General features: G+C 53.5%; 2 protein-coding genes and 1 non-coding gene across 5 annotated transcripts; 1 reads left to right on the plus strand and 2 right to left on the minus strand.

Annotated features, from left to right (window-relative positions):
• Positions 1-327: 327 nt before the first annotated feature.
• SEZ6L2 (seizure related 6 homolog like 2) lies at positions 328-21,988 on the minus strand. 3 transcript variants are annotated; one of them, XM_059692332.1, is made up of 18 exons: positions 21,856-21,988; positions 17,239-17,370; positions 16,275-16,574; positions 15,808-15,947; positions 15,310-15,511; positions 10,628-10,813; positions 9,791-9,959; positions 8,977-9,140; positions 7,047-7,247; positions 6,454-6,592; positions 5,648-5,844; positions 5,336-5,530; positions 2,650-2,841; positions 2,375-2,566; positions 1,836-1,874; positions 1,537-1,654; positions 1,333-1,429; positions 328-882 (listed from the first exon to the last, which is right to left on the minus strand). In XM_059692332.1, the coding sequence occupies exons 2-18, from the start codon at positions 17,252-17,254 to the stop codon at positions 853-855; spliced, it is 2,577 nt and encodes an 858-aa protein (XP_059548315.1). In that variant the 5' UTR covers positions 17,255-17,370; positions 21,856-21,988; the 3' UTR covers positions 328-852. The 3 variants fall into 3 exon arrangements, with proteins under 3 accessions (XP_059548315.1, XP_059548313.1, XP_059548314.1); XM_059692330.1 differs by lacking the exon at positions 21,856-21,988 and adding an exon at positions 18,281-18,874; XM_059692331.1 differs by lacking the exons at positions 1,836-1,874; positions 21,856-21,988 and adding an exon at positions 18,281-18,873.
• On the plus strand, positions 20,298-23,420 carry ASPHD1 (aspartate beta-hydroxylase domain containing 1). Its single transcript, XM_059692333.1, has 3 exons — positions 20,298-21,168; positions 22,544-22,657; positions 23,311-23,420. Exons 1-3 carry the CDS (start codon positions 20,298-20,300, stop codon positions 23,418-23,420), a joined length of 1,095 nt encoding a protein of 364 aa, XP_059548316.1.
• LOC132234007 (U6atac minor spliceosomal RNA) lies at positions 22,930-23,055 on the minus strand. The gene has a single exon (XR_009452836.1). It is a non-coding gene; the product is annotated as a U6atac minor spliceosomal RNA (small nuclear RNA).
• Positions 23,421-23,699: the final 279 nt, after the last annotated feature.

Raw genomic sequence — 23,699 nt, forward strand, 5'->3', positions numbered from 1 at the left:
TGACACCTGTTTTGTCTCCTGTCAAACAGTGAGGGAGGAGATGGGACTGCTGTCAGCTACCTCCTGGCAAGAAGAGGCTAGAAACAGCAAGCCCTGGTGGAGAGAAAGCTGAGCGCCCAGAAGGGACTTGTCCCAGCCGGTCCTTCTCAAAGGCTGACCCTACAGCCAGGCTTTTGACCCCTTGACATTGCTCTGAGCCTAGTCTTAGATCGCCCCTCCACCCCCCAATTGTTCCCCTTTCCCCAGCTCGCTCTCCAGAGAGGCCACCATCACCCTCTCCCATGCTCAGTGACCCACCTTCCCACACCCCACCAGCCCAGTTACAAATGGTGATTTCCAGTTTATTGCTCAAAAACAAAAATCCAGAAGCAAAGGTGGAGAGACTGTGGGTTGAGTAGATAGATGGCAGGAAGGGCATAGGGGCCTCGTCCCCGCTCCCCCTTCATCCTTCTGACCCTCCAAGCCCAGGGGTTAGGCTGGGGGCCAGAGCATCTGGGAAGGTCAGAGTCTTCATGGCCAAGGGAACAGCCGAGCTCTCGGGGGCAGTCCTTATGAGGTACCCTGGGCTGGAGGGGCCCCAGGCGTTGTAGTGGAACTGAGTTCCCATGCCAGGATCCAAAAGCCAGTAGGGTAGGGGAGGCCCCTTATTTGGCAACTGAGAAGAGGAGGTTTGGGGTGACAGGATGCTGGTTTATTTACTGTAGGGTCCCCAGGGCCAACAAAGCCCCCTTGTGGGACCAGGAGACTATTTACACAACAGGAAGGAAGGAGCCAGAGACCAGGTCCTGCACTCCTCCCGCCCAGAATGAGGAGGGGACGGACGTCTGGGTCCTGCAGCCTTAGTCTTGGGGTTCAGATGGAAACTTCATACTCCCGTGTATCCTGGAGACAGAGAGATGGGATCAGTTGCTGGAGTGGGATGGTGGTGGAGGAGGCAGCAACATGGGAGTATGAACACAGGGAAGGGGAAAGAACCTGGACTTTTTAGGTAACATCATTGGTGGTTTGGGCGCCATAGGGTGGAAATGGATATGCTTGGTTCATCCTACAGCATATTAAAAGCACATAAAAACCTGAATTTCTGGATTGTCTTGAACAATCTGGCAATTGGGCCTGTTTCCACTATGGACTAGGTGGGGCACAAATTCTCCAGGGAGCCAAAGTCCTCACCACTCCCTATTGTTCACACCTGACTTGCTCGGTTCATTGATGTGGCCTTTGTAGGCAGCTGAGTTTGAAATTCCCAAGACAGATTACAGAGACCATGAGAGAAGGTATGGTGTCCTGGGGGAGCTGGGAGGCGGGCACTCCAGGGGCAGGGGCAGGGCTCACCCCAGCTTCATACAGTGGATTGCTGAAATCTGACTCCACGGTGATGGGGCTGTAGGAATGGGAGCCCGAGAAGCCGAAGAGGGATTTTCCCTGCAGCCTGGGAAGGGAGGAGATGGAGAGGCTTATAGAGAGGTGAGCCCCCAAGCGCACCTCACCTGCCAGGCAGGCAGGATGCCCCGACACAGCTCCCTGGATGGCACTTACTTGGTGTAGTATATGTAAACGCCACAGCCAAGCACAATGACCAAGCCCAGGGGCAGCAGGATGGCCAAGGCGAGGTTCCCTCCCTCCAGCTGTCTTGATGGGTCTGTGGTCTGGGTCACTGGTGGGAGGAGGAGAGGTCATTGAGCTGGGGCTGGGCCGAGCCCTGGGCTCTCCCAGCCTCCTGCCCTGGGCCCTGAACCCTGGGCCTCACCCCTCCGGGGCCTGGCCTCCTGCCCCCAGCCTCTGCCTTGCCCTCCCGACTCAGCCAGGCCTGGGTCTCCACCTGTGCCCTCACTGACCTTCCAGTTTTCGGTTGTCCTGGAGCTCCTCATAGGCCACTGCAGGGAGAGGAGGGGGAGGGGACGGGGTCTGAGCCAGGGAGGGAAGGAGGCTGGGTAGAGGGCGGGAGCCCAGTGGGGCTGGGCTGGACAGCTTGGTTCTCGCTGCCCGATGCTTAACCTAAGCTTTGTCTTTCTCTTGGTGGGGGAGAGGGAGGAGGAGTCAGGGCAGGGCCCTCTTCCTCCCCCTGCAGGCCCCTTGAAGTTCCGGGATCCTAACCCTGGGCAGTCTAAACCATCCAGGTCTGTAGAATTTTCAAAAATAGGGAAACTGAGACCTTTCTAGAGGACAAGAGACTTCCAAACCAAAGCCCCTTCTACTGCATCCCTTAGGATCATTTCACGACCGTGACTCCCCGGACTTCTGGTGAGAGCCCACAGGGGGTGAACGGGGGGCTCGGCAGGGTTACCAGTGGTCTCGAATCTGCTACCTGACTTTCTCAGACCTGTCGCTCCCCAAGCACTGCTATATGCCCCTCCTGCCCTGCCTGCCCAGGCACCTTTGCAGAGTGGGGGTTGGCTGGTCCACTGTGAGGGGTGGCCGGGCACACAGGTGATGGTGACCTCGCCGATGAGCTCGAAGCCCTCATAGCAGAAGAAGCGCAGAGACTCGCCCGCCTGGTAGTGATGCTTGTACAGCGTCTGATAGCCGTTCTCTGGCACCCCTGGGTTCAGGCACGGCTCGTACTTCACTGCAGGGAACATGTCAGTCACATGCCAGTTGCACTGCTGAGCAAGCCACCCAGCCATCCTTCCCAGGTGTCCCCCGACTCACAGGCGCACTTGGGGACCCGGTCACTCCACTTGGGGGTGCCTGTGTCCCGGCTGTAGCAGGTGAGCACGGCGGCTCCCTCTAGGCTGTACCCCGGCAGACAGCGGTACTGGACATGGGAGCCAACAGGGAAGCCAGCGTCCGAGGTGGTACGGTGCCCGTTGGTGATCTCACCAGGATCAGCACAAGTCATGACTGTCGGCAAGAGGGCAAAGTCAAGGGGAGCTCGTGCCTTAAAAGACCTCCCAGAAGCTCAGGGCTAGGAGATGCCTGAACCCCCTACTTCTCACTATTTCCTCAGAATGAAGGGAGCAGGAGTTAGAAAAACTTATAATTCAATGCGTTTTATATTTCTGGCTTCTTCGGGAACACAGTGATTGGGGCAACCTAGGCCCCATCCTAGGATAAAATGTTAAATATTTAACCACTGCACTGAGTGTACCAGCTAAAGCCCCACAGTGTCAGCCCAGCATGGCAGCCATCGGCAGAACAGCAGCTGCCCGCCGGCTCCTCTCCCTCTCAGCATTCCCAGCCCACTCACTGCTCACTAACAGCGCCTGCCTGGCCCCTGCAGGTGTTGAGTTTACAACCCTGTGGAAGAGTCATAACCACAGCCATTTCTTATACACAGACTTGTGCAAGGCATCCTGCTAAATGTTTACAAACATGATATAAATGTTTAAAAACAAAAACAAACAAACAAAACAGGAAAAAAAACCTCACCCTGGCGTTTGTTTCTCAGAGGTTAGAGCATTGGCCCGAGGACCGGAGGTTCTCGGGTTCGATAACTTCCCAGCTGGAGCAAGTGTGGGAGGCAACTGGTCTATATGTCTCTTACATCAATATTTTTCTCTCTCTTCCCGTCCCCCCTCACCCGCCCCAATGTCTCTGAAAATTCAATGGGAAAATATCCTCGAGTCAGGATTAAACAACAACAGAAATTTGATATATACTCTGATGATCCTGAGGTCAATATCACTGTCATTTGCCTTGGGGCCCAGGGCTCAGGGCAGTCAAATGATTAGCGCACAGTCACTCAGGGAACGGCAGAGCTGGAACCCCTCGGGGCACAGCTGTGGAGCTCTGGGCTGAAATTCAGAGATTTGGGTCTCAGCTCAGCTTTGGGCTCATTTGGGCAGATTCCCTCTTGAGCCTGGAGCAGCTGGGCTAGGCCTACCCACTCTGGACCCTGCCTCCATCCTTTTCTGTCCCTGTCCCTGTCCTCTCTGGGAAGCTGTGTCAACTAGACTTGCGTCCAATCCAAATCTGGCCTCCTGAAACTTACGCTCATGGGCCCCACCAGTGCCCCCAAGGGCCAGGTAGACCTACAATCCCTATTCCAGTAACAGGCTGCTCCAAACTGGGAGAAAGTGACACGATGCCACCCCTTTTTGCTCTCTAACAGATAAAATCTCCCAGCTCCGTTACTTATTTTTAAAGTGTGTTGTTGTTGTTTTAAAATATGTTTTTATTGATTTTTTTTTAAAGGGAGAGGGAAAGAGATGGAAACATCGGTCAGGTGCCTCCTGCATGCCCTGTACTGGGATCAAATCCAAAACTCAGGCATGTGCCCCGACCAGGAATCAAACAGGTGACCTCTCGGTTCATGGAACAATGCTCAACCAACTGAGCCACACCAGCTCGGCTCTCAGCTCTTTTAAATATCACCGCTTCTGCCCTGGCTGGTTTTGCTCAGTGGATAGAGTGTTGGCCTGCGAACTGGAGGGTCCCGGGTTCAATTCCGGTCAAGGGCACATGCCCAAGTTGTGGGCTCCAACCCCAGTGGGGGACTTGCAGGAGGCAGCCGATCCATGATTCTTTCTCATCGTGGATGTTTCTATCTCTCTCTCCCTCTTCCTTCCTCTCTTAAGTCAATAAAAAATATATTAAAAAAATAATAATAAAAATAAATATCACTGCTTCTGTGAAATGTCCTGCCTCTTCCCTGGGACAAATAACGTCCCCCTCTTCCCACAGCCCTTCTTCGTACTTACAGCAGCCATTACTTACTGTTACAGGCACCAGGCAGTGTGTGAAAAACTTCATTTGCTCTTCACAACCCCCTATTCCTACTTCACCGGTGAGAAGCCAAGGCTCAGAGAGGTTAAGTACTGGTGGTTACCACTCTAATACCCTGAGTTGTTTAACTAGCTGTCCCTCCCTCAGACTGTGAACTCCATCAGGGTAGGGAGGGCCCCAACCCCTCTGTGTAACCCCAACCCAAATCCAGCATGGGGCTGCCTAGGCCCTAGCAACGTGACTCCCTGTAATGTCACAGGCTGGGGGCTGAGACACTGGCGCAGGACCTAGAACGGGAAGCGCGCAACCAAGCACTGATGGGGCCAGGGAGGATGGAATTCCAACGCGCAGTGGAGGGGCCTTGGAAAGATGAGGCAGGACCCAGAGGAAACGGGGTCCGAGACCAGAGCAGTGCCAGAGAGTGGGAGGCGGCCCGAGAGGGTGAGACTGAGGTCCAGAGGGCACAGTTTCGGGCACCAAGGGCACAGGGCGGAGCGACCCAGGGAGAAGGGACGGAACCTGGACAGGATAGGGGCGGGGACAAAGGCCGGAGGCGGGGCGCAGAGGGAATGGGCGGGGCCCAGCGGAGCGTGGAGCCCGAGGGGCAGGGGCGGGGCCGGGAGAGGACGGGGGCGGGGCCGGGAGGGGACGGGGGCGGGGCCGGGCTCACTCTTCTGGCAGGCCGGCGGCGCCGCGCTCCAGGACAGGTCCCACTGGCAGGTGAGGATGTCGGAGCCGAGCAGCTCGTAGCCCGGTTCGCACTGATACGTGAGCACTGTGCCCCGGATCAGGTCCCCGTGGGAAGCCGTCCTCCAGCCCCACTCCGGCGGTGGCAGCTCGGGGCACGTGTCGTTCCTGGGGACCTCTGCCGGGTAGAGACGGCGAGTTCAGGGGCTGCCCTGCGGCCAGGGCACCCGTCCAGCCTCGTGGGGCCTCGCTCCGGCTGGAACCCTTCCCATCTGGGGACCCCAGACCTCGGTACCTTTGAAGTGCAACACGAAACCCTGGCCCAGGCCCGGGTTTGGGGGCCCGGGCGGCGCCTGGAACTGCAGCGTGAGGTCGGGCCCAGAGGAGAGGAGGCGGCGGCGCGGTTGAGGTCCCCGCAGCTGGGCCAGGACTCGGGCGCTGGGACCGTCCCCGTCGAACAGTGTCAGCATGTCCCCTTCGCGCACATTCAAGCTGCAGGGAGTAGGACCAGATATGGAGGCTGGACTACGGTCCGATCCGTCCGGCCCCTCCTCCGTCTTGGCCAATTACGGGCTTCTCTCTGCTGGTCTCTCCAGGTTCCACTAGTTCTGCGGCTCCTCGTGCTCTTGATCATCCCGCCCAACTCCAGGCCCCGCCTGAGGACCGGCTTTTGGCCACGCCCGCTTCCGGTTCTGTCCAGTCCCGTTAACTACCTCATATCAAGTCAGCTCACTGCACTCTCCCCACACCCACTTTAGTTCTGTTGGTGCTGCAACAACTTGGGCCTGGGTCCCCGGGATCTGCTCCGGGGTGGCCTCAGAAACAGCCCCAGTGGGAGATTCCAGACCAGACGCCCTTTCCCACAATAGCCCGGAGGAAGGCCGTTTGTCCAAGACTGGCTGACTAGTGGTGTGTTCCCAGGTCTACCTGACCCCCACACCCCCGTCAGGAACCTTTAGTCTCCTCATTCACCAGACCACACATTCACCCAGTCCTGGGTAGACACAGGAGCTACCAGGCTGAGGGTGCAGGCTAGTGTGTTGTTACACCACAGTTTGCTGAGCCCACACCCATTGCATCCTCTGCGGCACCCAAACCTACATCTCAACTTGCAGCAAGATGCGCTTCTCCTCCTGGACATGGAGGCCCCACACGCAGTCCTGACCGGGGCTATAGCTCTGGGGCCAGTCTGGAGAGAGCACCACACCAGCCGGCTCCGACAGCTCCCCTCCGCACATGGCTAGGGTAGAAAGGGTGTCAAATTCAGGACCCAGGTGGGCATGTAGTCTCCATTTCACCACAATCCTCACCACTCCCAACTGTATGCACCAGACCGCCTCACGGGCTCCCTGCTACTTGTTTTTTTCTTCCACCCCTGTCCTGCTGCATCCAATCCCCAGCCCTGCTCTTAATTAACCCCGCCCACTCTCCACCCAGTCCACCACTTCGCCCAGCCCCACTTCTGGCCGTTGGAGACATTTGGGTTGTGACCCCTGGATTCTGTAACAAGCCCACCAATCATTTAGTTCTGAAAACCAAGTCTCTGAAAGGGACAGAGGTTACCCAAGGCCTGCGTTTATTAGGTTGGGGTATGCAGGTCTCCGTGAAGGGCCTTCCTAGGATTCCCAGCTCGGGGGGGGGGGGGGGGGGGTAGTCTGTAGACTGAAGGTCTTACTGGGATATGGAAGGCTCACCCTTGCAGGCTGGCTCGGAGTCATTCCAGTGGGGTTCTGTGGGATCCACACATTCGATGGCGTTGGGGGGGCCAGGGGGCTCCAAGGCATATCCTGGGAGGCATGAGAAGGTAGCCAGCGCCCCTGGGCGGTACTCAGGGTCCGTGGTGGTGACATTGCCGTGAGCCAGGAAGGGGGCGAAGCAGCGATCTTCTTCAAAGGCTAAGGAAGGGCCCAGCACACACATTAAGCATTAGGACAGGCCTCAAGGGGTCTCAATCCGGAACTTGGGCTGAATGCAAGGGTTGCTTGGCCACTCAGTGGGCTGCTTAAAATTGAATGCCTTTGGACTTAGCTTTCACTCTCCAGTTTCCCTAAAACCCTAACAGTCCTTCGTACATTGATGTTACCTCCCCAGCCTCTGGAGGGAAGCCCCTAGGCTAGTCAAATCCTAGCCACAGTTCTACAGGTGAGGAAACTAAGGTCCACAGACAAAAAAAAACAACAACAACAAAAAAAAACTTGCCCATGGTCACACAGTAGGGCAGTGGCAGAACTGAGTCTGAAACCCAGGTTGCTTGACTACCAGCCGCAAACACTTGCCTCTGGAATTGCAAAGGAGTGGGGGGGGGGACCCCTAGGACACTGGCTCATGGGGGTGTGTTCTCCTCTCAAGCATAACGGTTGGATTCTGACCCCTGATGATCCATGCTGGGCTGGCACCCAAAAGTGCAGCTGACACAAAAGCTGTGTGTTGACTTTGGACTAAGTCAGGAAAATGAACATTTGTAGAGCATTTTTGTTTTCCCACCTGACCATACCTTGGCTGCAAAATTCTCTGAGCTAAGATGTCGATACCTGTGATACCGAACAGGAGTCTGACGCTCCTGAGTCAGCAGTGGCCCACACTGTGGGGACAGGCCTCCAACCTGGGCATGCTCCTTGCACTCTCAGAATAGAACATGCAATTTATTTTGTAGATTCACTGTCTATCTCACTGTTACCTAACCTTATAAGGTATCATGGACAAATCCTACACAGCCATTAGGGCCCAGAGCCAATTCCATTTCTCTGATTCTCAGAAATGAAATGAATCAACCCTTTGATTCATTTCATTTCTGAGCACTTCACTTTCTTTGTCTCTCTCCTTCTTCTATTTGCACAAATCCTCTGCTACAGCCACACTGAAATTCTGTTTCCCAAACATGCCTTTCTCTACCTCTTTACCATTGTTCACACTGTTCCTTTCACCCGAAACATTAATTCCCAATTTCTCTCCTTTAAAATGATCTCCATCTGTAAGGCCCAGCTCAAATGCCCCTTCTCCCATGATAACGGGCCTCCTTATTTCCACCAGTCCAGCATCCAATCCCCCTTCCTTTTGGCACACATGCCGCCCCCACTTCCAGTCCATCAGGTTCAGTTGGGGCCAAGGAGGGATGGCCTCGTGATGTGGATCTGCCAATCATAACCTGCCCCTAGCTATGGCGACTGGCTCAGGCATAGGCATATGACCTAAGCCAGGCCATCAGAACATTTCCTGGCATTTTTCGCTGAAGCCCTTGGGAAAGTGGTATGCTTGCTCTCTTTTTGATAGCGTTACTAAGTTGGTAGTATGTTAATTTGGCACTGCTGGGTTCACCACAAACTGAGTGCTGGAGAATGAAGCCAACACAGAGGAAAGAACTGAGAGGTTAAGGTAACTGGTCCCTTGGCTGTGTACCTGGATCCAGCCATATATGAAGCTTAAATAGAAACGGCCACCTCATGAAATCAGAAGGGGCCCACATGAAGGGATCCTTGTCGTTTTGGGTGGGGAGGCAAGTCAGGTTTCATGAATCCAAACACGGAGATGAGCAGGGATCGAGTATGTGCTTGTGAGCGTGTGTGGGCATCAGGAAGAGGGGAAGGCACAGGGGTTGGGGCCCGGGGTGCGGGGGGGGGCAGTTACCTTCAAACCGGAGGCTTAGCAGCAGGGGATTGGCAGGAGTCTCTGAAAGCAGCTCCACATAGAGGGACTGGGCGTCACTGATGAGGCCCCGCTCAGGGACATCATCCATGTCAGAGTCATAGATGACCGGGGACAGGGGACTGCCCCCTGAGCGCACCATCAACCTGGAGTGGACAGAGGGTGGCCAGGAGCTCAGTTTCCCCTCAGAAGCTGCTCCGTCTCTTACCCGCTCTTCTTGTTTTCTTATAAGTACCGCGCGCTCGCTGGCTGTGCCACTGGAGCGCCTTGCTTATTTTCATAGCTATTGTTTTCCAACATTAATTATGTGCCATGTTCTTAGCTAAGCCTTTACATATTTTATCATGTTTAATGCTCACAGGAAACCTCTCATTTTATAGATGAGGAAATTGAGACCCGGAAAGATTAAGTAGCCTGCCTAACGTCACCTAGCAACTACTGGGCAGAGCTGGGATACCGGTTTGTTAGATAAATAATATGATGATGATGACCATGGCAAACACATTTCTAGTGCTTACTGTGTGCTGGGCACACTAAGCACATTGCATACCTTAATGCGTTTATCCTCACAGGAAACTTGAGAGAGGTACTATTACCTCCATGCTGCCAATGAGGAAACGGGCACAGAGAGGCTGAGAGATTCATCTAAGTTTCCACGGCTACTGTCTAAGAAAGAGGACTAACCTGTGTTTGACACAGACCGCAACTGGGACCCACCCAAGGTCTGTCTGTCTCCCCACTGCAGCCTCCCTATCCCCCTGAGGGGGGGACTCTGACCCCAGGCCCAGACCCTCACCGGTCATTGTCCTCATCTAGCGAGACCCTCTCGAAATGCAGGTGCAGCCGGCGTCCCTCAGCTGCTTCGATGACCCAACGGCAGGTGAGGTTGGGCCCTGCAGCTCCCCCGGGCTCAGGTGACACGATACGGCCCAGTGTAGCATTGTGGATGGTGCCACCACAGGATGCTGTGGGCAGAGGAGGGGCAGGTTAAGGTGACTTGTCCTCCCAATCTTCAGAGCTGTTGCATCCACACCTTTGCCTGGGACCTGGCCTCAGCATGGCCTCTGCCCTACATGCCCACCCCAGAGAACAGGACCTTTTCCAGGGGACTGCCCAGGTGGGCACCCAGACCTGGAATAAGAAAACCCAGAGTGGACACCCCCAGGACAGAGATTCCACCAAAATGAAGACATGCTGGGATGGGTAACCATGGGGGAGCCCCGTAGTTTAAGCCCTCAGATGGAAAATCTTCAAGTTGGGATCCCCAGGAGGAACTCTTCAGGATAGAGACCCTCCCACAGTTTGAGAGTCCAGCCCCCCCCCCCACCTCCCTGCCCCAAGAATGGTTTCTTCTAGGATGAGGAGTCTCCAAAAGAAGGGACCTCCAGAACGGTGACTCCCAATATGGAAACCTTCCAGGTGGGACATTCCCGGATGGAGATCCCCCAACGATGGGGACTTCAAGGATAGAGACCTCAGTGTAAAGAGCTCCAGATGGAGGCAGGATAGCAACTCTTCAGGGTCCAAACCCCTTCAAGATGGGTGTTCCCCAAAGGTGGAGTCCCCCAAGAGAGAACCCTTCCAGTGGGGTTCCTAGGACAGAAGCCCCCACCTATTGTGGCAGGAGACTCACCCATGCAACTGGGGGGTTCACCGCTCCAGGCTGGCCGGGTGCTATTGAGGCAGATGAGGGTCTCTTCACCATGCAGCTGGTAGCCTGAATCACAGTGGAAGGTGGCCGTGCCCCCAGGGTGCAGGTCTGTCACACTCACGTCCCCATGGGCCGGCCGGGGAGGGAAGCCGCAGCTCAGGAGGTAGGCTGGAGCGGGAGAGCAGGGAGGAGGGGGGTTCATTTTCCATGTCACCTTCCCAGTCCCCCAGCACTTCCTCCCTTCTTTCCAGGACCCCCTGGGGGCACAAAATGGTTCCATACTGGAGTCCTCACATGGGCACACTGTCTCATGAAGAGCTCATTTCAACATCTCTTATCTCCTCTGATCTTTGTAATGTACCCACTTTGCCCTTCACTTGATAGATAAGGTACCTGAGACTCAAAGAAATTCTGGATCCTAGAATTCTTTTGCTGTGTGACCCCAGGCAAATCAATTGACCTCTCTGACCCCATCCAGCTCTAATAATAACAAATAATATATCTGCAGAGCTTCTTCGCCTTCCAAAGTGAGTTCACACAGTGCTTTTGACGTAGTCAGAGAAACACTGTGACCTATTTCTAGATGCTGCCAGTGAGCATTCAAGTTATTCAGTGCATTTTCTCCCCTCTACACACGCAGTGGACTTCCACTGAGGTACACTAGGGTATTATGCCCTCAGCTTTCATCCAGAGGAAACAAATGAAACTCCTCTAGAAACTTTGACTATTTCACCATTAATGGCCTTCATACTCACTGCTCCCTAAATGAATCTCCCCGTGTAGGTGAAATGCTAGGGCAATGATGGTGAACCTCTGACACGCGTGTCAGAGGTGACACGCAAACTCATTTTTTTGGTTGATTTTTCTTTGTTAAATGGCATTTAAATATATAAAATAAATATCAAAAATATAAGTCTTTGTTTTACTATGGTTGCAAATATCAAAGAATTTCTATATGTGACACGGCACCAGAATTAAGTTAGGGTTTTTCAAAATGCTGACACGCTGAGCTCAAAAGGTTCGCCGTCACTGTGCTAGGGAAAGCTTTGCTTTCATTAAAGAACTGTTTTGTCTTTTCCTTTCTTGTTGTAAGAACTGTGTAATCTCTCTATTATTTTCGCACTGGCCGCTAGGAAGCTCAGAACCAGATTATGGCTTATCCCTGGCAACGAAGGCTTGTCCACAGTCTATTTTCTCAGCTTTAATAAACATTACCTGATACCAATTTTTTCTTACTTATTCTATTTAATTTTATTGCTTGAATTCTTTTTTGAAAGTCTCCTGAAATTCTTGTAGAATCATACGAGATAAAACAAAGAAATAGAAAGTGACTCGGTAGTAAATTATGGACTCTGAACTTGATCTTGACAGAGCTCTGTGTGTCTGTTTCAGACCAGGCAGAGCTCATCGAGAAGGGCTTCTTGGAAGAAATACATCAAAGCTGGGTCTTGTAGGAGGGGAAGACTACAATTAGCAGAGGGCTTGGGAGATACCAGCTTGCCTAGGCCTTTGCTTTTTCGGACTCTCTAGCCCTCAGTGATTCTGTAAGAGACCTGGTCTCTCCCTATATTCAAAATTCAACAAGTAGTTCCTTGGCAGGGTCCTGGGGAGAAAAAGATGAAAAGACTCAGGCCTTACTCTTTGGGAATCTGCAGACTACTGGGATAGACAGACATAAAAACAACTTTCTAGGAAACATTGATTTGAATAAATGTTAGCCTCTGTGATGGCTCTCCAGGACCAAGAGAATCGAGTCTCAGTACTTTATTTATTTATTTATTGGTTTTTTTTAGGTCTCAGTACTTTATTTATTTATTTATTTATTTATTTATTTATTTATTTATTGTTTTTTTAGGTCTCAGTACTTTAGATTGACATTCAAGCCCCACAGCAGGGTCCTGCCCAGCACATCCACCTCCAGTTCTCATCACCTATGGCCCATACAGTATATCCTACATAGTATAGGTTGTGACTCCTTATGGTCTCACCTCCATGGTTTTTTACACCATTTCCCCTACCTTCAAGGCCCTCTCTGGCTTTTTCTAATCTTTCAACGAGTAACTGATGTGCCATCTCTTTCAGAAAGGCTTCCTGACCCTTTCTCTCCCCAGTAGAGTTGGTTGCTCTCTTGCCTATACACAGTCCCACACATATCTATATATATAAAAGCCTAATATGCAAAGGGACCACTAGGGAGTGGCATGGAATGAAGGAAGGCCCTGGCCGGCAGCCGGCAGCTGCTAGGGACCCTACCCATGCACAAATTTCATGCACTGGGCCTCTAGTAAGTTTATAATCACATTAACCGCTGTCTATTGCCATTAAGAGACGGAACCAAGCCTTATTTATTTTGTCTTCTAAAAGCCTGGCCTAGCTGGTCAATTGGTGCAGCCAAGCAGCACTGTGACAGTGCAAAGAGCACTGGTTTCGGAGACAGGCAGATCTTAGTTCCAGATAATAACTTATTAGCTATATGACCTTCAGCAGGCAACTTCGCCTCTAGGGCCTCTAACCTATAACTGGCAATAATAATCCCTATCAATAAGGATTGGCCTTTAAGTGAAACAAACAAACATGCAAAGCAGCCAGCATATAAAAAGTGCTCAGAAAATGTTAATCCCCTGCGTCTCACCAGCCGTAATTAACGAATGACTGGGAGTCAGGGAATCGCAATTCTGACCCTGCAATGAATTTGCAGGTGACTGAGCAAACCACATAACCCGAGTCTTTCTCTTCCTCCCAGAGATGGAGTTGACAATGGCCACCCCCAGGGTTGCTGTGGGAAGCAAATGAAACAGTAGTTGTTGGGCTTGGGGTGAGGGGTGATGGAGGCTTTGGTCTGTCAGAGAAGCTAATGAGGCCACGCTGGACCAGAGGCCCAGCTAGGGCACATTTGGAAGGGCTTAAACAGGGTTTTGGTCCCAAAGGTGCCTGGAGAAGCTGTACAGCAGGGAAGACAGAGATAGGAAATGAAGGCCAATTTATGAAGTAACCCTGCTTCCCCAAATGTTCTACTTAGCCTAGAGTCCTATTTTCAATGCCCCAGAGAAGTGGCTGCTTAACGGAGGCAGCAGGGGAACATTCTGTAATATCTGAAGTCCAACCCTCTGCCCGAGGCCCTCAGGCATGCCCTTGGTCCCCAACAACTATATATGGCCCTGACTACCAACTGTGTGACCTCAGTTCACTGGTCTCTCCACGAATAGGTCTGGCGCTGGGTGCCTCCACCTTGCACATATGAGTCCCTGGAGCAGGTCCCCAGTGGAAGCCTCAGAAAGGCTGGAGAGGGTATGAAGTGGGGATATAAGTTGTGTGTGTGCCCTGGGAAAGGGGATGGGGTCAGCAAAGCTAACAAAGGGGCAGGCAAGGCCATGAGGTGATATGAAAGGGACATTGACTCAACCCAGTTTCCTTGTCTCTGAGGAGCATAGGAAGGCTTTTTTGAGAGGCAGCGGTGTGTGGAACGGGACAGTGGCTGGGCCCTCTGCACACATGTACACATGTATGCTAGGACATACACTTGCATTGTGGGAAGGTTCCCCGTACACACAGGCGAGTGTCGATATACACGTGTGTAGGTTGTCTGTGGGTAGATGCTCATGAATGCAGTCATGCACGAATATATTCCCCCTCCCTGCCCCAGGAGTAAGCAGGTTCTTTCTTGGTCTCAAATCTGAGGCTGTCACTATCCTACTTTAAATACTTCAAAATACCGCCCCCCCCCCCCCTTACCAGAAGAAGAGTCTGAACTCCTTACTGATGCTAATAAGAGCATGATCCCAATCCAACCTTCCTCCCGGTCTGGTCTCTTAGCTTACTTCTCCTGCCTCCCTTTCTGTGCTTTGGCTGTAATAGCAACGACTGACATTTTCAGCTCTCACTGTGTACCAGATGCTATTTTAAGCACTTGACATGTATTAACTCATTTGATCATCTTAATAATACCACAAGGTAAGTATTATAATCCCCATTTTTCAGATGAGACAATGAAAAGTTAAGTAACTTGTCCCAGATCACAAAGCTATGACAATTCTATCTTCCATGATGAATTACTTCAACTCTTCAAGGGGCTCACATTTTTTCTCCTCTCTGGGTCTTGGAGTGTGCTTTTCTATCCATCTTGACATCTGCCTTCCTTCCTCTTTTGCTCCCTCCTACCCTTTCCCTAGCTAACTAATCCTTTAGGTCTCAGCTTAATCATCTCCTCCAAGAAGGTGTCCCTATATTCCATAGGGGAAATTTAGGTCCCTTTGATATTTGCTCCTTCTGCCTGTATTCCTCCACCATAGGGATAAGGGTCCTTAGCTCACCGAGTTATAATCATCCTGATTACTTGTCCATCTTCCTACCTAGATTCTGAGTTCCAAATTTACATGTGGCTTCTTCATTCCTCTCCCCAAGGCTAACCCAGGGCCAGTACGAAGTGGGAACTAGCTAAGCATTTGTTGAGTGAATGGATGAGCTGTCACTTGGATGCATGCACACTCAGACATAGGCCTGTAAGTGTGTGAAATAACTGTGCCCAGGTCTCCTCTGAGAGTTCTGCCCCCAGGGTGCTAGTCAGGAGGAAAAGTCCCCATGTTGCCCTGTGCATGGAAGTCTCCGAGGGATGTCCCTTGTGCCAGTGTGGCCCCTGCCCTTCCACCAGCACCCTGGACTCTCACCCTGATAATGGATCCTGAAGCCACCGCCCCTTGGGACTCGAGGACTCTGGAAGTGCAGGAGCAGCCGGTTGGTTGGACTCCGAAGGACCTGTCCTTCTCCCAGCATGGAGGAGTTGGCCAGCAGTCGGGGGGCCAGGCCGGGGGCTCCCCCACCAGCCAGCACCAAGAGTTCCTCCTCTCGAGACAGGTTCAACGTCTGCACCTACAGAAGCCAGACCCAGACTCACCAGGGTAAGTCAACCCAGGTGGAAAACCCCAGAATCCACCCCCCCCCCCATCACCACCACCCTTGCTTTCCTTTTCCCTGTATGTGGCGACCCAAACACCACGGTGACAGTGGCCAAGTTGTAGAACTCCAGGTGTCTTCCTGACCATCAGAAGGCAGGCCCATTTGTGTTAGGAAACGGGTTCTCTGGCTCTTAGGTCAAATCTGTGCACAGCCTAGGGCCCAGAGGAAAGGGCTTGGAGGTCTCAGGATTGTACGCTACGTCCACTTGCCTGGATCTCAATGCCGTAGCCAGGGTAGACATGGATGCTGTATGTACAGTCCAGGAGTCCCAAGGTGCGGCTCGTGCTGCTTCCTAAATCTGGAGACTCAATATGCCCTTCACCTTCGGAGATGTTGTTATTACACAAAACTAAAAAGATATATAAGTGGCTGGAGTCAAACAAATCCCTGTGTTCTTGCTCTCCCAGTCATGCAACTCTGGGGCCCTCATCTCTCTTCTCCCCCGCGCCCCTCGTCATCTTTATCCAAAGCTCCTCTCCCCCTGTGCCCAGAATCCCCTTCCCCCAACTGTAACATGGATAAAACATAGAAAGGTACATAGTATGGGTGCATATTATTAAGCAGAAACTCTCCTATCTGTACCCAGATCCCTTCTTGCACCCCTTCCCTGCAGTGTCTCTCCTATTCATATCCTGCTCCTCTTGAACACTACTCCATTCCCTTTCAATCGCCTCACCTGGGCTCGTCACCGTGGTGGTGACAGTTGTTGTGGTGATGATGGTCGTCGTGGTCTCCTCCTCTCCTCCCTCAGGCCCAAGGGGCGGGCCTGGGGAAGTGGGGCCAGAAAGGGGTGGGGCTGTAGTTCCTGGGGGCGGGGTCAGCAGCTCGGGCGCGGTGGGGCCTGCCCCCCTACCCTCCTTAGGGGTTACGGCTGTTGTCAGAGGCCCTGTCCCTGGCTCAGTGGCCCGTGGCAGGGAAGGTGCTGCAAGAGTCTGGCCGGCTGGAGGGGTGGCTAGCGTGGGGTCCGGATCAGATCCTGGGACGGTGCAAGGGAAGTCAGAGCACAGGAACAGCAAATTGGTGGGTCTTGAGGGGGGCACAGGGCTGAGGGAAACTGGGAGTTCCCCACTGAACGCAAAAGACCTCCCCCACAAGGTGCAGACCCTCCACTTCTATTTTCCCCACCCCAATTCCTCACCTCCTCCCAAGGCTTCTACAGCCTGACATCCTCTCCCCTTTCTCTTCCGCTGTTCACCTCTGGACCAGGTCCTTCCACTCAGATGGTCTCCTTGAGCCTCTCTGCCTCCCCATTCAGATCTGGTTCCTCTCCTAGCTACCGCTTTCTCTTTCCTCTGTCTTGCTCTCTTTGAAACTCTTTTTATTTCTCTGATTAGTATTCTTATCACTCTCCGATTTTATGATTCTAGGTTTACTAATCTTTGCATTTCTCTTTCTCTTTTTGTGTCTTTCTCCCACCATTTTTCTGATTCTGGTTCTCTGATTTTCCATCTGTCTTTTTCTCTGATTATCTGTTTTTCTATCTCTTGACCATGCTATTTCTCTGTCTTTGCTCAGTTTTGACCCTCCCTAACCATCACCCTCTATCTCCCTCTGAATTTTAATGGCCTGGTTCCCCAGTTCCTTGAGTGAATGTCTCTCCCTCTGCCTCTGTGCTACTCTTGCCACTCTGGGAGCCTCACCTGGCAGGTAGCCCATCTCTGGGCCCCTCCTCAACAGGGCCCCATGGAGCAGCTCAGCCAAGGCCTCCGAGGCTACCGTGGGGGTCTCGCTTCCAGGCTCCAGCAGTGCCTCCTCCTCTTTCACGGGCAGACCTAAGAGATGAAGCTGTATGAGCCCTTCCACTGCCCCACACTCCCCATTCACCAGAAAGATCTTTTCCGGAGTTATTCCTCCCTCCTCTGCTGGGCCTGTAGGAGCTCACAGGGTCCCAGGCTGAGCTGAGAGCTAAGATGGAAGGAGAGGCTCCCAGCTGCCCCTCACAATCTTCCACCTTCTTCTCCACGTTTCTCCCCAGGCGGTGTGGGCCTTCAGTGAGCACCTTGGCTCCAATGAACCCTGACATGCCAGCAGGGTGGAGAAGGGGGGATGGTGCTGCCTTCATTTTCACCTCAGTGGTCTCCTGGTTTCCTGGTCTGACAGCACCTCCCAGCCCTTGCTTCTGCAGTACCCAGCTCTCTCTGGATTTCTATCTCTGCAGTGTGGTGTTCTCTCTCTCTCTCTCTCTCTCTCTCTCTCTCTCTCTCTCTCTCACCCTCTCTCTCCTTTCTCATTTCTCTGTGGTCTCTCCCGGGTCTCGCTGAGGGGCAGAGTCGGGGACTGAATATCTGGTCTCTGAGCAGTGCCTTTGCTCATCTGTCTTTGTCCATACATCCAAGAACAGTTGTGTGTGCAGTGCCTGGCATCCCTCCCAGCATCTCCATCTCCTACTCAGGTACTCTGCGTGTTCTGCCGCCTCCACAGACATCCCCCCAACTTTCCCAGCCCTCCTTCCTGTATGTAACCCTTAAGATGCTGCTAAAAGCTACCCTCACTCATTCCCCCACCTCTTCTACAGTGGGGTCAGCGGCTCCAGGTACAAACTGGAAAGCCCTGGCTAGTCGCTTTCCATCAGCTGTGCCCCTCCCCTGCCTCAGCTTTGGAGACCAGGGTGTTCGGAGAAAGGAGGGTAAAGGGCCCCCCTGGGGGCTTTCATGGCCCACCCCCACGGTCCCGTGTCCTTACCCTGAATCCAGGGGCAGCTCAGCAGAATTAGGAACAGCAGCTGGGGAGGCGGTTGATGCTGGGCCTTGGGAGTCCCCATGGCGACTCACTGATTTCTCGTCTCTGCGCCTCTCTTAAATAATCTAGCTGTCACCTTTCTTCTGTCTCTATCTTCCCCTTTATTATTTTTCTTCCTGGCAGTTAGCAAGGAAGACAATTTCTCTACCCCTTGGGATGGAGGGGCAGAATTGGGCTGGGGGGTCGCCTGGAGCCCAACCCTCTTTGCCCAATCTCCTCTGTTCTCTGCTCCGGGATCTGAGGGAGAGGGGGCGCGGCTCCGGCTGCAGGGGGTGGAGCCGAGAGGGCCGAAGGACCGGGCCTCCTGGGTTACCCTCCTGGTCGGGCGCCTGGGTCCACCAGCCTGGCTGGATCCCAAGGTGTGATCCAGCTGGGGAAAAGCAAGACAGCTTGTGAGGGGCCTGGGGTGGGGTCGGGGATCTACTGGGCTCTAGAGGGGCTTGGCGGGGAGCAGAGGGGGCTGCGGAACCTAGAGAGCCGAAGCTCGGGCACTAGAGCTGCGGAGGGAGAAGCTGAGAAAGGTGTCGAGTCCACGTCAGATCCTGGGGACGGGCGAAGGGAGGGGCCTGAGATTTATTGGGGGGCGGGAGGGAGGAGGAAGTGCAGATGGAGGAAGGAGGGACCATATGAGCCAGGACCGTAATCCTCACTCCCGCGGCCCCTAGGGGAGGCAAGGCAAACTCTCTGGCTCCAGCAGTAATTACGGACCCCTCTCCCTGTTACAGCAACATCTGGACTCTGAATCTCCTCTTCCCAGGCTGCCGAGGCTCTCAATATGCCCCCAACCCTTATCCAGACCCTCATCCCATGGACTTCCCCTTCCTTTCTACAGAAGCTCCTGTGCAATGGCTTTCCCCGCCCTCCTCCGGGAGAATGGCAAGTTTCCACACTTGTGAGAAGCCCAAGGGGTAACCAGGCTGGCTTTTGGAGAGGAGGCACCCTTCATCTTACCAGACAACATACAACCTGAGCCCGGCCAGCCGGCAGGGGCTTTAACTTTTTTATTTCTGGCCTCTCACACAACGCCTCCGACGCGTTTGTTCAGCACCACCAGCGCGCGGACAGCTCTCCCGGCCGCGCCTGAGCGGGCCCCGCCCCCAGCGCCGTGGGCGATTGGCTGAAGCCGCCTTCACTGTCAATCAGGCTGCCCCCTGGGGCTGGCTCCGGGGTGGGGGGGGGGGGAAGCGAAAGGGGAGGCGGAGTCACAGGCAGATGGGTCCAGGGTTCTGCAGACCCAAGGACAGGCCACAGCGTCCCCGTCCGCAGTCCGCCCCACCCCTTGGTTTGTCCCGCCCCTACTTTACGCATTGCGGGGTGGCTGGAGGTTGGCAACTTGCCCCTGGCGCCGCACGTGGCGCCCTTTCGGGGTCCGGGGAGAGGGAAATCCGGCGACGACTCCCCTTCGCCCTCCCCCCTGGCTGAGTTGCCGCTGCCACTGGGCAGGGGCTGCGGTAACTAAGCTGAGCAGACTGCTGTAGGGAGGAATGACGTCAGGATGTGTGAGAGCCAAGGAAGGAGCGAGTAGGGGAGAAAGAGCGAGAGAGAGCGAGAGCGAGAGGGAGAACCCGCCGGCCGGGTGGAATGAGATTAGAGGGCCGTAGGAGAGAGGGGGAGAGAGGAGAGAAGCCGCTGCGGAGGACGACTGGTGGCAGGTTCCGGTCCCCGGGGTTGCGGGTCCAGCTGGGGTAGGAACTGCTGTCCAGGGAAGCTAGAAGGAAAGGGGCGGAGGGTGGAGGTGGAGGGAGGAGAGAAGAAAGGAGAGGGGGAGACGGAAGGTGGGGAAAGGAGAGGCGGAGGGTGAGAGAGGAAAGTGCCGGAAGGAGAAAGGAGAGGTAAGAGAGTAGGGGGAGAGGCAGAAGAAAGGAAAGGAAGAAGAGGGTTAAAGGTACATGAGGGAGGAGAGAAAGAGGGAGATACAAGGTGGAGAGAAGACTTCAGAAGGAGGGAGAACAGAGTGGAAATGTGGAAAGGAAACAGCCCCGGGGGAAACCAGGCAGTAGCCATGGAGGAAGAACTGGGGGGACAGGGGAACTGGGGTCTGGAAGATGCCCCAGGCCTCTTGGCCATGGCCTCCCTGCCCATCATGCCCACATGGCCTTTGCCCCTGGTCTCCTCAGCCTTCACCCTGCTGCTCGGAGCCCTCACTTCCCTCTTCCTCTGGTACTGCTACTACTTAGGCTCCCAGGATCTGCAGGCCCTGGCGCCTGGGAGTCGGGCTGGGGGTGTCAGTGGTGGGCCTGGGGGATGCTCTGAGGTCGGCAGGCCAAGCCCAGGGAGCTCTGGGGAGGCTGGGAAAGGACCTAGGACAGAAGGACTAGTGAGCCGCCGCCTTCGGGCCTACGCCAGGCGCTACTCCTGGGCAGGGATGGGTAGGGTGAGGCGGGCAGCTCAGGGTGGCCTAGGCCCTGGAGGAGGGCCAGGGGTCCTGGGCATTCAGCGCCCAGGCCTGCTTTTCCTGCCAAACTTGCCCTCTGTGCCCTTCGTGCCGCGGGATGCCCAGCGACATGATGTGGAGCTTCTGGAAAGCAGCTTCCCTGCTATTTTGCGGGACTTTGGGGCTGTGAGCTGGGATTTCTCAGGAACTACCCCTCTGCCTCGGGGCTGGTCCCCACCACTGGCTCCAGGGTGCTACCAGCTCCTGCTGTACCAAGCAGGCCGGTGCCAGCCCAACAACTGCCGCCGGTGCCCTGGGGCCTATCGGGCACTGAGGGGGCTGCGGAGCTTCATGAGTGCCAACTCCTTCGGCAACGCTGGCTTTTCTGTCCTTCTTCCGGGGGCCCGGCTTGAAGGCCGCTGTGGACCCACCAATGCCCGGGTCAGATGCCATCTGGGTAAGTAGATGATGCCTGCAGACAACCTCCTTGCCTCTCCTCTGCCACCAGAGCTTTGTACACTGTGTTCTGATCATGCCTCTTCTCAGAATCTTCCACTACAACTGTTGCCCACAGCAGTGGCATTTCCCGAGCTTCAGTTACCTACAAACTATCTTCATAAGCTTTGCCATAGTCACTTACCACCTGGACTGCGTATGGACTCCCCCCACATTTTGTTTTACTTACTTAAAAGGAATTCTTATAGAACAATGATAATTAGTATTACTTGTCCTAAATAGAGAGTAATCGTAAAAACAAATTTAAACTTCAAAAAAGGCTTTACAAATTTTGGCTAAATACTCTAGTCTGAGACACAAGTCTACACTCGCTTTACTTAGAAGGGAGCAATATTAGTAAGGTGTTAGTGTCATGGTAGCACCAAACTTGAGATGCTCTTTTTGATGTTTTAAAGATGGAGAAAATGGAAAGGAAAACAAGTTTCTGGTTATTTCATTCCATGATCTTATTGTGCTACCAGATGGATGTACCCTCGCCTCAGGATCAAGTCTAGATCCTTTCTCTCCTCACCTCCCATCTGTTCCCTTCCTTGCCTTTTCTCCCACCGTGCTTTTAAAATAAAGGCCTCCTGGCTAATCCTGGCAGACACCACATTTATGCTATACCCTTAACCTACAATGTCTTTACCTTTATCATTTTATCACCTCCTGGAAAACTCGTACTTAGTCTTTAGCACTCATATTTCCAAGGGCCACACCTCCTCTGGGATGTCTTCTTAGTCCTCATCATTTGAAGTGGCTGCTCAGTTTTCTCACAGTACTCTGCTGTGTGGTCCCTGGGCAAGGATGAAGTCATTAGTTTCATATCTCGCAGGGAGGGAAGGCCCAGCACATAATAGGTTCTTGAGTTAAATTGTCAGAAGCCTAGGAGATGCCACTTCCTCCAGGAAGCCTTCCCTTTTCTCTAAAACAGAATAGATTGTGCTTCGCACTGCATTTCCCTTACCTCCCAGTACTTCTTTCAGCCAGTATCTATAATAATAAAAGGGTAATATGCTAATTAGACCAGACGTCTTCCTGACATCGTTCCTGACGAAACCGGGGCCTGAGGGAAGTCAGCCGGGCCCCGGTGCCTGCGGGCGGCCCAAGGGAAGCAACCAGGGTCCCGGGTGCCGGAGGAAGGAAGGCCTGTTCTTGCACACATTTTCGTGCATTGGGCCTCTAGTTGTTTTATAATGATATTCCAGTCACCTTCCAGAGAGCAAGAGGAACCGCCACAGAACCTGGTGCTTAGGATCCTCAGTCTGCTTTTTGTGAATGGGATGGGCGCCTTCCGTAGAGGCTGGAATGCTGGATGCCTGGGTCTCTTCCCACAGGTCTGAAGATCCCCCTTGGCTGTGAGCTGGTGGTTGGGGGTGAGCCCCAGTGCTGGGCTGAGGGACACTGTCTACTGGTGGATGACTCCTTCCTGCACACAGTGGCTCATAATGGTAATGGGGTCCCATTCTGCTAGAAGGGATGCGGGACTAAGAGTGGAGGGGAATAGATGAGAGGCTGCAGACGCAGACCCACTGGCTTGCTGTTCCAGTGCCACCATTTTCTAGTTGCATAATCTTGAATAAGTCATAATTTCCAATCACCTATGAAATGAGGAAACTGCTTTGTTGGTCAGGTGGCTGAAGGATTAAATAAATCAATGTAGGTGCAAAGCGGTTAACAGCACAAGACCCTGGGCCTGGAATGGAGTTCCTGTGCTCCTCTGGCACCTACATGGTTAGATGCTACCAAGTAGGTGGCAACACCTTAACTACACGTATGTTGTCAGGCCTAAGGGCCTCCTCCACCCTTGTCAAGGGGAGTGCTCACCTTCTCTCCTTTAATACAATACATACCCCTGGCACTTACTAGCTCCTTGAACTTGGGCAAGTTATTTAACCTCCTTGTGCCTGTTACTTTGTATAAAATAGGAATAATTATGGAACTATCTCAGAGTTTGTTTTGATGATTAAGAGTTAATGCACATAATGAACAGTGCCTGGCATTTACTTACAAAGTGTTTGCTTTTTTGGTAACTTGGTGAGTGCTCTGGCATATAAGTGCTTAATGTCAGCTACTCTCCTGCCTCCATTCCCATGTACCCTAGGCTCCCCTGAAGATGGACCTCGAGTGGTCTTCATCGTGGACCTTTGGCATCCCAACGTGGCTGGAGCTGAGCGCCAGGCCCTCGACTTTGTCTTTGCACCAGACCCTTGAAGGAAGGTGTTGCCTTCGGACATCTGGGCTGGAGATATGCTGCACTCAGGGGTGGCTGCATGGTTGCCAGGACCTCCTCTCCAATGCAGGAGGCGGGGTGGGGCTGAGGGTGGGAACTTGCTAGTGAAACATCGAAATACAGATCTTAAATTCTCTTTTAACTCCTGACTACTTTCTTCCCAGCTACCAGCCCCACGGCAGGGGTGCATGTCTTCCCATCCAGCTAGCTAGGTACCCCCTTAACACAAGCCATCACCCTGGCCATCATCCTGGGAGTTA

Source organism: Myotis daubentonii, chromosome 4 (assembly GCF_963259705.1).
Source record: "Myotis daubentonii chromosome 4, mMyoDau2.1, whole genome shotgun sequence".
NCBI lineage: Eukaryota > Metazoa > Chordata > Mammalia > Chiroptera > Vespertilionidae > Myotis > Myotis daubentonii.

Excerpts from the sequence above, each read along its gene's own strand:
- ASPHD1 (XM_059692333.1), top strand. The coding sequence starts at position 20,298 with ATGTGGAAAGGAAACAGCCCCGGGGGAAACCAGGCAGTAGCCATGGAG. Across the intron at positions 21,169-22,543 it reads CCGGGTCAGATGCCATCTGG|GTCTGAAGATCCCCCTTGGC; the intron begins GTAAGTAGATGA and ends CTCTTCCCACAG. Across the intron at positions 22,658-23,310 it reads GCACACAGTGGCTCATAATG|GCTCCCCTGAAGATGGACCT; the intron begins GTAATGGGGTCC and ends CATGTACCCTAG.
- SEZ6L2 (XM_059692330.1), bottom strand. The coding sequence starts at position 18,359 with ATGGGGACTCCCAAGGCCCAGCATCAACCGCCTCCCCAGCTGCTGTTC. Across the intron at positions 7,248-8,976 it reads GCTAAGCCTCCGGTTTGAAG|CCTTTGAAGAAGATCGCTGC; the intron begins GTAACTGCCCCC and ends GCCCTTCCTTAG. Across the intron at positions 2,842-5,335 it reads GCCGCCGGCCTGCCAGAAGA|TCATGACTTGTGCTGATCCT; the intron begins GTGAGCCCGGCC and ends TCTTGCCGACAG.